This window comes from Styela clava, chromosome 9 (assembly GCF_964204865.1).
Source record: "Styela clava chromosome 9, kaStyClav1.hap1.2, whole genome shotgun sequence".
Lineage (NCBI taxonomy): Eukaryota > Metazoa > Chordata > Ascidiacea > Stolidobranchia > Styelidae > Styela > Styela clava.
Genome location: NC_135258.1, coordinates 5,539,489 through 5,551,563, shown reverse-complemented (window position 1 = coordinate 5,551,563; position 12,075 = coordinate 5,539,489). Strand labels below are relative to the sequence as shown.

General features: G+C 37.7%; 1 protein-coding gene across 1 annotated transcript; it reads left to right on the top strand.

The window, feature by feature from the left end:
• Nucleotides 1-904: 904 nt before the first annotated feature.
• Nucleotides 905-8,568, top strand: LOC120339447 (bromodomain and WD repeat-containing protein 3-like). The gene has a single exon (XM_039407576.2). It carries the CDS (start codon nucleotides 971-973, stop codon nucleotides 6,686-6,688), a length of 5,718 nt encoding a protein of 1,905 aa, XP_039263510.2. The 5' UTR covers nucleotides 905-970; the 3' UTR covers nucleotides 6,689-8,568.
• Nucleotides 8,569-12,075: the final 3,507 nt, after the last annotated feature.

The window sequence follows — 12,075 nt, the reverse complement described above, 5'->3', positions numbered from 1 at the left end:
CCATGGTATTCTGGTATTGGTATGCCGTAATGCAGACAGCTTATACATACTGTTACAATTATTTTATACTCTGAGTTACCATATCAGGAGAAACGAAGCTACCATGATAGAGCGCTAGGGTACGACAGACATGCTTCTGTAAGGTTTAATAGTCGGGCACAGTTCACCGATCGCAAGATGTTCGGATATTTAGATCCATGACAGAAACAATTTGATATTCAATTGACGGAGTGTCTGGCAAATGAATGAGGTCGTGCTATGGTTGTTGATTTAATAATATAAATCAATCGTGACATGCGTCTACTGTCATGTGACCAAAGTCGCTCACTTTTTTGCTAAAAAGATAGAATGCTACGCTAAAGTATTTTTCTAACTCACTAACCCCAGCGATCTCAGAAAAGCATGGCCTTTTTGTCATCTGTCCAATATCGTTGATCGTCAGCAGTATTCATTCTAAGTCTACAGTGTGCGCTATAGAAAAACTTATTGAATAACCAACATTTTCTTAATAACCTCCTTTTTACCCGGTTAGAACACCAAAATTTCTTCATTGGTTTTTGCACAAATATTAGTCATTTCCAAAAAAATGCGCACACACCAAAATTTCTGCGCAAACATACCACAAAAATTAGAGGGTACATTGATCGTCAGCCTAATTTTTAATTGTAGCAAACTTTCTAATTTTACCATGGCTTAAAACTGTAAGCCTCAAAAGATATGGGGATAAGCCGATTCTGCCAGTTGATGCACAAAGTGAGTCCATTTTCCTCATATTTTATTATCAATTTTACCTTCTAAGTACTTGGTGTTCCGCGGCAAAAAGAAGTTTGAGAAACGCTGCTATAGCTGTTCAGCAAGCTATCAAAAATTGTGATATAATGATAAATCATTCTCTATTTCCTCGCAGTATATTATTTAATGAATAGCTCAAATACCGAGATGTTTTGAACCAAGTGCAAAAAAATGCAAAATGTCGTCAGGTATCAATGAAGGAACGAACAGACCAGATATTGAACTGGATTTATATTTCTTGATCGCGAGATTTTTGTCTCAGGGACCATGTACTGAAGCAGCCAAGACTTTAATACTAGAATTAGAAAAAAATGGATTATTACACAAAGATATATCATGGACTGGAGAAACCAAAAGGCCGACGTTTGAACATTCATTATCAACTTTCCGGGACATTTCTCCCGATTTTCTTTTTCAAGTTTGCCAAAGATTAGGTCCTTTATTGAATAACTCATCACCCCCGTCTAGTGTTGCCAAATCATCTATATGTGGGGCAGGTAGATATTCTTTTTTACGCAATGAAAAAACTGTTGTTCCCACTAGATGGAGTTCAAGGTCTTTTTCAGCTTGCGTTGAAGGAAGACCTCTTGTACCCCCTCATAATTTTTCTCCGTCTCACAATTGGGCCCTTGGTATTTTTGGTCGGGAACATGGAGGCACGAAATTCAAAAATTTACTAAGGCCCACGAAGACTTTATATGGCAAAATGAAACTACATAGAAGGGTTTTAGGGCATTTATCTTCTGTATATTGTATTCTTTATGACCGGACTGGTTCTAGGATATTCACAGGGTCTGATGATTGCCTTATCAAATGTTGGTCGTCAAATAAAGGCAGATTACTTTCAACTTTTCGTGGTCATCAATCAGAAATATGTGACATGGATATATCTTACGAAAACACAATTTTAGCTTCTGCAAGTTGTGACAAGGAGATTAGAATCTGGGACATAAGAAGTGGGAAACCCATCACAATTTTACAAAGTCACAGCGCTATGATTACAAGTATTGAATTCAGCGCTTTAGTACAAGGTGAAACACGATACCTCATTTCTACGGGCCGAGATGGGAATGTATGTTTCTGGATTTGGAATTCACAAACTTTAGAATTTGCTACTCAGCCTATTAAATTTCAGGAAAGAAATCGCCCCGGTGTTGCTATGTTGTGTTCATCATGCAGTGCTGGTGGACGATTTATTGCAGTTGGAGGATCTGACAATCTTGTCCATATTTATCAAATTCCATTCGAATGCGGTGCGACTATGATAGGACCTATGACTATTGCAGAGCAAGACGAACACAATAATACGGTAGATAGCATCTGGTTTTCTCATAATGGCTTACGTCTTATAAGCGGCTCAAAAGATGGTACGGCTCGAGTCTGGAGTTTCGAGTTTTCAACGTGGACCTCATTAGTTTTGGATGTTTCTAGAACATTCGATAGTCCTCTAGATGCAAGTATTATAGACTCAAACAGTCAAACTAATTCAAAAACTCAAAATAATAACAACGCAAGTAAGATAAATGTGACTATGGTAGCATGGGATTGCAATGATGAAAATGTGATGACTTCTTTGACGGATTACACAATTAAAGTATGGAATTCGGTAACCAGAAAACTTCAGAGCATTTTAAAAGGACACAAGGATGAAGCCTATTGCCTTGAACCCCACCCTAATGATAAGAGGATTTTACTATCAGCTGGGCACGACGGCAATGTCTTTTTATGGAATGTCGATGACGGAAGCGTGATAATGAATTTTCATAACATGCTGGAAGGACTTGGTCATGGTGCAGTTTTTGATGCAAAATTTTCACGGGATGGAAATTCTTTCGCTTGTACAGATTCGCATGGTCATTTATTATTATTTGGATTTGGCGATGGTAAGCCTTATACAAAATCACCTGTACAGCAGTTCTTCCACACTGACTACCGGCCACTGATTCGTGATCAGCATGGATATGTGTTAGATGAACAGACACAGCAAGCTCCGCATCTCATGCCTCCACCTTTTTTAGTCGATGTCGATGGCAATCCGTATCCAACAGATCTTCAGAGACTGGTTCCTGGGAGAGAACATGCTAATGATACACAAACCTTGTTGCCAGATTTTCTCGCAGAACAAAATGGTCTACAATCTCCAAGTGAGGATTATGTGCAACAGAATGATGTTGAAAATGTGGCAACGGTGGTGGAATCTGACCATGATCCAGCTGCCCGTTCAGTTTTAGATACGATAATAGAACAAATGCAGAGAGTTGAAAATGGTGAAGGGCCGTCAGTGCAAGATCCTGCTCCATTCTCATCACCCAGCTCTACTGTGGGGCTCAGAAGAGAAGGCGATTTAGCAGGAGTGAGACAGATGCATCGAAACGCACCACGGAGTCAAGTCGCGTCTGTGGCAGATATAGTGGCCCTAACACAACGTGTCATAACCCCGCAATTTTCTCAAGAAGAAAGCGAGAGACATGAGTATTTACGGCAGCGAAAAGGTGCGTCTGAATTACTCTGGCATCGCAAAGAAAGAAGAAAACGGCGACCAATATCGAATCGAAGACAATCACGTGATACTACAAATCAACCAGGCTTCTCAAAAACACCAGAAAATTTACGAAAATCATCACAGCGCAGGGCGAGGTCTAATTTTTATAAAGAAGACCCAGAAGATGAACAAGAACAACCTAGGTCATCATCGAGGCATCGTTTGATTCGCAGAATGCGAGCTTACGCTCATGGTTATAGTACACGTTCTAGAGCTCCTAGACGACGCATGTCTTCAGTGGCGGAAAGTATTAACGAAGAGTTAGATAATAATTTAGAAGAAATTGAAGAACACTCAACCAGTGCTTCTGGTGAAACTTCCGATTTCTTATCCAGTGAGGAAGATTTTAGTCAAAAAGCGAAAATAATTCGTCGCAGTAAAAGAAAGAAAAATTCGAAACGAAAAAAGAAAGTAAATGGTGTTGTTTCTGATGTCGACACATCCAATTTGAGGCGAAGTGTAAGACACCGGAGGGCACCGAAAAGACTGGTAAACTCCTCGGAAGGTGGTTTATCAGAAACAGATGACGAGACTGCTGAAAATACAGCTAGTACAGGTTCGTTATTTCTATCACCAAGTTCGAATAAATCGAAGCACACCAAACGAAAAGAAATACGCAAAGCTCGTGCACAACGAATCTCCTCTGTTGCTTCATCTCGACACGAGGATATGGAAACATCGGAAGACGAAGAACGACCTTCGACCTCTGCTAACTGTCAATCAAATAAAAAAGTGCAATTAACAAGCCAAACTACCTCAAATACAGACAATAAAATTAAAAAACCACCTAAAAAAGAAATCGCTAAAATTCCTTTTGATATAATTCCAGGTCAGCCGCCTCCCCCAATGTATCTTGCTCCTGATTGGATAAAACGTGTCACCCCCTCTCATTTTCCATATGTGCCTCAAATGGAAGATGAAATTGTTTATCTCCGGCAAGGCCATGAAGCTTATATTAGCAAAGTGATCAACGATAACGTATGGCCGGTCGTGGAAAACGAACTCTGCTATAACCTGATGAATATAGGACATACAGAGCCTTGTAAAGTTATCGAAATCGAATACATTATCGGCCCACCGACCCGTTGCGAAATCTGCCTCCTCCCTTTGAACCAAAAGGTTTCAAAAAAGTCAAAAAAATTCAAAGTCCAATTTCATGATATGCCTAATGTTGTTGATTTTTTAATTCTCAAAGACAAATATGACACTAGTGTTAGTAGAGAGTGGAATATAAACGATAGGTTTCGTTCTATTATTGATGATACTTGGTGGTATGGAACGGTTGTCGACCATAGCGTACGTGACCCAACTTATCCTGACAGCTATTTTCAGTCTTTTTCCGTCTTGTGGGACAGTGAGAACAATCAAGAAGAGTTAGACTATCTTTCACCATGGGACATGGAGCCTATTCCGCAAAACATTTCTAATCTTATTGTAACACGCTCTCAAAATCACGTAAGCTCAAGTAATGATACTCTAACAACACATGCACTCATCGGACCAAAAGAGCTTCGCAACGTAATTTCCTACCGGTATAAAAGATCTGACTGGTCATGTGATGAGGCCAGTGATTCAGATGATAGCGAGAGTGAATCTGTTGAAAAAAGAATGGTTAAAGAGTCTTCGAGAATCGCAACCGCAATTCAAGCGCTCATTGACGAAAAAGAGTTTACACCGTTCGCTAGCCCGGTCAATGTTTCTATTTATCCTTTGTATACAATATATGTTGCATTTCCAACAGATTTATCGACTATTCAACAAAGACTACAAAATAGGTTTTATAGACGTTCTGCTGCATTCCTATGGGAGGTTTCATATTTGGAAAAAAACGCAAATGCCTTCAACGAACCTGATTCTGAAATTGTGAAAAGAGCGGAATTTTTATGCAGTTTGTTAATGAGATTTGTGCAGGGAAAATCATATCATGATATTATAGAATTGCAACACGAAATGGAGGACGTTGATCATGAAACCACAGACTCAGAAGCTGATGTTTCAGAAGATAGTGATTCTTCTGTAAGCAGTATTCCTTCCGTCATACAGTCCGGAACCGAAGATGAAGTCGAATCAATAAATCAATCTCAAGGTGCGAGTGAATATGCGACAACAGCCGAAGAAGATAATTCAAATTTGTCATGGATAGAAGACGCTAAAAAGTTATTAGATGATGTTCTCGACGCTCGGGATTCGAGACCTTTTCGAAGCCGTGTAGCACAACATGAAGATGACACTGAAACATTAGATTTAGTTACGATACAAAACAAATTGTTGACTTCAGGATACACTGAACCGAAAGAATTTTTCGATGATGTTACACTAATGTTTTCGGAGTTTAAAAAGTCGAATCAAAGCAGGGAAGGGAGGTCAATGATGGCGCGATTGTCACCTCTAATGTCGTCAAGGATTAACACTATAATTAAAGATTGGAAAAAGAATCAGTCGAAAGCATGCAATGGCTATAATGGGGTAGGAGTACGAAGATCGAAAAGGCGTATTAGACGTCTTTCGTCTGACTTATGGTCGCCAAATTCTAAATCTGTGTCCCAAGACTCAGATTCTTTTGCGGAGCCGAGGGCCAGAAAAAATCCAAATTCAGCGGTTGGTGCTTATCCGACACGCCAAATGTTGCGAAGACGCGCGAAAAAAATCAACACCGTCACAGAAAATGGTGAAGAGGAGGTGCAATCAATAAATTCAAGGCAGAATCATCGTAAATTAAGGGGTCGGAGGTTACAAACGGTAGATTCTGACGAAGCCGGTAATAATGAATATGAGGGAGAAAATGCTGAATCATCTGTTGCTAATAGCAACCATACCGATGAATCAACAGAAATTAACAATGAGCAAAACAATCACGATAAACAAGAGTGCAGTACTCGAGCAAAAAAAAGAAAACATTCAGATCGAGACGAAATAGGTCAAGGAGACGCAGCGTTATCGATTCGCCAAATGAAACGACAAAAAAAGATGAAGTCAACCAACCATGAGTCTACGAGCGAAAGCGAAAAAGGCAATGACAGCGATTGTGATTTCACAATTAATCAGAGAGTACAGAAGAATAAAAAACATTCAAAAACAAACGGACACGTCAGCAAACAAGAACAAAGTAGCTCAAACAAGCATAGTCTACGACCAAAGAGACAAAAACCCACTCGTTACAACGATTACTCAGACTTATCGGAAAGTGAAACAGAAACGCTGAATCATCAAAATACTTCTTCAGAACTCGACAATGAGCCTAGAATAAGATCGACCCGAACGAGATCAAAGTTGAATTATGAAAATGACGAAAGTTCCGAGGAAGATAGCGAGAATGATGATGTGGATGTTTTGGAAACGGGGGAATCAGAATAATGAACAGGGCATACATAGCCAGGGATTTTAAAATGAGGGTTGTGAAATTTCTGATTGCTAAGTTGTATCGTAACCGCTAGTGGAAAAAAATGTGTTCCAAGCTACGAAAAATTGCTTTTTTTTGGGGGGGGGGTGTCCCCCAACCTAACCCCTCTCTGGCTGCGCCCATGTGTTTAAAAACCAGAGAAAGCTAGAACTGAATTTCCAAAATATGAACAATCTATGTTGTTTAGGAACCAGGGACAACAACTAAAACTCAATTCCCAAATTATATGGAACATTGAGAATCGAAACTCGTTCAACGTACTTAAATATTCAAAGAGATTGAAAATATTAATGATTATTTCAGTTTTTTATTTTTTCTGGTTTTCAAGGTTGAATAAGTTTGTTATTGTTTCAAATTTGCAATCGCATGAAAGTTTAGTGTTTTCATATTAATTTGTGTGAGAGGAAAGTTGACAAGGGGACTTTAATTTATGGCAAACAACTGCAGCTACTAGTCTGGTTACCAGTCCATGTCTCTTATGGAAATAATTACGGTAATCAGTTATTGGTTTCATCAAGAATTTGATGGTTAAAAAATTCGTCTCTCCCACATTTATCTCCCAATCGCTTCGAGCCTGCGAACTGACATAGGGTAATCGACGGTGCAATGGAAAATGTGTGATACGCCAACCCAAGTAACTCTTAACATTATAATTTATTTGGACATTTGAGGAATAATTTTTTTATCGATATTATAATTGTTATAGTATGTTTGTATCTCTGGCGATATCTCAGCTTGGGACCAAATCATTTTTATTTATTCTCATACACAGAATTCAGTCGTACTCAGTTCTAAGTTATTGAATCTTAATTTGTCTGTGGCTTCTTGTATCTCTTTTTGTCAATACCTTTCAAAGGTGTAAAATGTCGGTTTGGGTTAAGTGAAAGATCTGCTCAAGTGGCAATAACTCATTCCTAATCCCCCTCCCCCTCTATCTGCTTCGACTTTTATCCCTAATCACCATCCTTGGGAGTAGTATTTGTTCAAAATATATCACATGTACTCACTAGGAAGTGAAGGATATACATTTCTGTGCAAGTCTACAGGCAACAACTGTAATTCGAAAAGCTGTTGAAACTAAATATGTTTATGGTGAATAACAAACACATCACCGAATGTTGATGTTTCGACAGGTTGACCTGAAAAACTGAACACAGTTAATTTAGAGCATATCTTTAAGGAAACATAACTTTTGTGCATCCTAGAGCTTGTGAAACTTTTGGTACAATCATACACAAACAAAAGTTCAAGTGCTATCTTTATTTTCGCGGAAGTAATTATGAAATTTTTTGCTTCTGTTTTCTGGATCACCCTGTACTGTTAACGCTTTTTTTTAACTCAGTTTTTCATTTATTTTAAATGTTTATCTTCGTTTTGTTCCTTTTTAATTGGTTTTCCTGCGTACATACAGTCTTGTTTAACTACTGCTTTCTGTTTGGGACTTTATTCAAATACTGCAACATTTAAACCCCAGAGCCATAGACCTATTTCCGGACTATTTTTAAATGATTTGAAATTGGATAAAATGCTGCTATTTGTAATCATGTGTGTTATGTACTGTTTCTATTTTTTAAGACTGCTGGTGCAGTACCGTAAAGCGGGGTGACTATGACCCATTTTTGGTCTTTCAGTCAAAATATCTCGAATATTAAAAATCTATGAATTGCTATTCCGGGTCCAAACTATGCATTTTAGAGGGGGTATACGTCGTGCATAATCATTGAACCAAAATATTTGTTTTTTCTATATTATTTTTTTTAATTTACGGTGGGCCAAAGTCACCAGCAATTTCGGTACCACTTTGGCCCAGTGCCTATTTCTCCCCATAAATTAAGCTGTACCCATACTGAGACAAAGAAAACATTTATTACAGTGGGCTTTGGCCCACAGAGACTTTTTAAAAAAACAGAAACCCCAAAAAAATTAGAACACTCAACGAAATCGGCCATTTTATAATGGCACTGCAAAAATCAAAATTAAACATGTCTGTATTCATTCATAGCAGTTGATATCATGGCAAAAAGGTCAGTTCAGTTCAATTCAGACACTTTATAGATGCCTCGCGCATTTATGAGATCTGGGGGACTGATACAACGTTTTATGCTGCTCCAGTCGTAAAAAATCTGATCTTTCCGAAATGGCCATCTCCAGTTACATCCAGACTTCTCCATGACACTCACCTCGCACCCGTCAGTTGTGCGGGTTTTGACAATTCCAGGGTATAATTCACCCTCAATATTTTCCGGGGGCACATCATCCAACTCTTCTTCGATGTTTTCAAAATATTTTTCAATAGTCTCACTCGATACCCCTGCCCTTTTCTTTTTTATATTCGTTGCGAATCGCACCGTTAGTTCTGAGTGCCTTTTTAAGAATGCTTTCACCCATTCAACTCCAGGATAATTGCTGTGAAATTTACTGACAGTCACTCCTTTTGCATCAAGATAAGCTTTAACTATGCTTCTCAAATCTTCCTGTGCTATCGGAAAACCAAAACTGCTTACGGCTATGCAGTGCTCCACTAGAATTTTCTCAGTTTCTGCAGATAAAACTGTTTGCCCACCAAATTTTTTCATGTGCCTCAGTTTCAACTTATTCTTCAAAGTACTCCTAGGTATATTGAACTGTGCTGCAACGTTTCTTTGCGATTCTCCCCTTTTAATTGCTTCCAGAGCTCGCTGAAGTTTTTTCTCACTATAATCATGGTATCTTCTACTGCCCAAAACACGACTGAATTTTCTCACCATGATTTGAAATAAACTGTTTACATTTATAGATTAACTGGATGACTAGAATGAGAAAATAAATTCGTTTTATTTCTGAAAAATAAAACAAAAAAGTAGGTTTGTATAGGGTAATAAGGTGGGCCAAAGTCAGTACCATATTACATGGAATTTTGCATTGTGGGCAAAAAACCTCCCTCATACGCCCCCAACTAGTTTAAACTTGTTCCAAACACCATAAAAACCTTCACAGAGAATATCTCTTCCAACCTGTAAAGAATAAGGACAATTGAATGTTTCTTTTTTGGACTTCTCAATAAAAGTACTGAGTTGCGATTTTTTTTTCAATTTTTTTATTTCTGACCCTCCAAATGAAAAAGTTTTTTTTCCCAAATATTTTTCATAAAGTGACAAGATTTTTTGTTGTATAATTATTGCTGCTGTTATTAACTACAGTATCAAAACAAAATAAAATGGGAAATATCAAATAAAAGTAGATTTGGGTGGGTTTTAAACAAATTCTCAAAATGGGGCCAAAGTCAACCCGTGAGGTCAAAGTCACCCCGTTTTACGGTACTCCAGTAGTATGTGAACCAAGATGGCAGACACCGAAACGTTGTAGGTGTACCAGGTTAGGGTTAGGCAATAATTTTAGCATTTTTAGGTACAAATACTTTGGGAGTCACTTGGCTAGTCACCGAACTCGTGACGTGATAGAACTGAAATAAGGAAAATTGAACTAAAATTATGGCCTGACCCTAACCTTGTACATATACAACATCTTGGTGCACATACTTCTGGAGCGCTGAGGGTATCATGGTCCAACATAATATTGGTGTTTTTCATTTCATGAGAATTACTCAGGGAAGGATAAAATATTTTTATATTCATCTTCCGTAAAGGGAAACTGACAATCACTGGATTGACTACTGTTTTCTGATTCTCTATCCTGGTCAGATATGACAATAGGTTGCCAAATACCTGTACTTGTTCCGATGCTCCAGAAGTGTGTTTACCAATATGAAGGTAACTATTTTTGTTCTACTTTACATAAAGTTGTGTAAAGGGACTGAAACTGAAACCTATGGGCAGGGGATATATTCACTTCCCCGAACGCGTAATAGAACTAAAATAAGGAAAATTAGAATAAAATTATGGCCTGACCCTAACCTGGTACACACACTACGGGAGTACCCTTGTTCCAGATGCATGGACTTGGAAGCAGTAACTGATCTGCAGTTACATGAACGGCCCTGCAGCTGGAGAAGTTCACTGATACTCTTGCTCATGATTATACTCGCATTAGATGCAAAGCCAAGCATCACAATCAATGATAGTCATCGTCAACGCCTGATGTGCCAACATCATAGCTCTGAGAAGCTGACTATTTGTTTAATACAGAAGTATTTTTGAAGTATCAGTCAGAATTATTTATTTTTCATGCAAGATTTTTCTAATTATGCTAAATCGGGATAATAATTCATTTTTTTCAAAACTTGTAATTGGACAGGTTTTGTTAAGTCGTGCAATTAAGTCCAATTTTCTTTTTCCTGGCATAAATAAGATATTCATCTTCCCATAAGAGTTCTAAGCACTGACAAACTAAAGGCTGCATATATATAGGGTGTCCATAAAGTCCCTTTACAATTTCAATTTTGTTATGAAGTCAGTTCTCAATATATCTTGACCAGATTTGTTTTAATCAGTAATTTGTTAGATATTTTTACTTCGTTCAATACATCTGTGAGGGCCAAAACAATATATGGTATCGATAAATTCCTTTGCATTTTATGACTTTATGAACACCCTATATTTACTCGTATTCAGGGTCAAGTTACTATTGGTTTGGGTAGCAAGATCATCAGAAGTTAGGATGTTTTTGTTTACTGTTATGATCTGGAAAATTTCAAGCGATAAAACCCCAGAAATGCCGCAGTGTGTTATCTTTAATCTCACTTATTCAATTATGAGCATATGTACTTTCTTTTTAATTTTGCTGGTTCTTTGCCTTTTTTAACTAATATGAAAATGTGTTTTGCCTTCTATATCTGACCATTATCCAGGCCTTATGTATTGAAACACCATATAATACAATATCCTTTTATGAGACTCTGGCCTTGATTGCAAATTGTGTATGGTTTTTGACTTGATTTGATGAAATTTGCCTCAGATTAATTCTCTTCTCTTAATCTAGTCCTGGATTCAAAAGTTCATGACTTTTTTCCCAAATAAAACATATTGGACAACCCTGAGACCCCAAGTTCTGATAATCTGCTGCATAATGTCGAATTATTATCTGTAAATGCCCATTAAAACAAGGGCAAGTCGTATTCAACCAATACACGAAGAGTTCAACTAAAGTTTAAAATATAAAATCAGTTGTTGCAAAATTCGTCTTCTCAAATTGCCTATTCAAACTTACATACAACTCATTCAACGTTGGAAGCGAATTCTAAGCTTTACGGTCGGTGTTCTAATATCATTTCACAATATCTTAGACCAGTGGTTTCTAAACTACGACCCGTGGGCTAATTTAACACTAATTTACTTTTTTTTGTTTAGATTGTTATGTCATTATCAAAGTTCGAGCATGTGTATATTCATAACAATTCAATTTC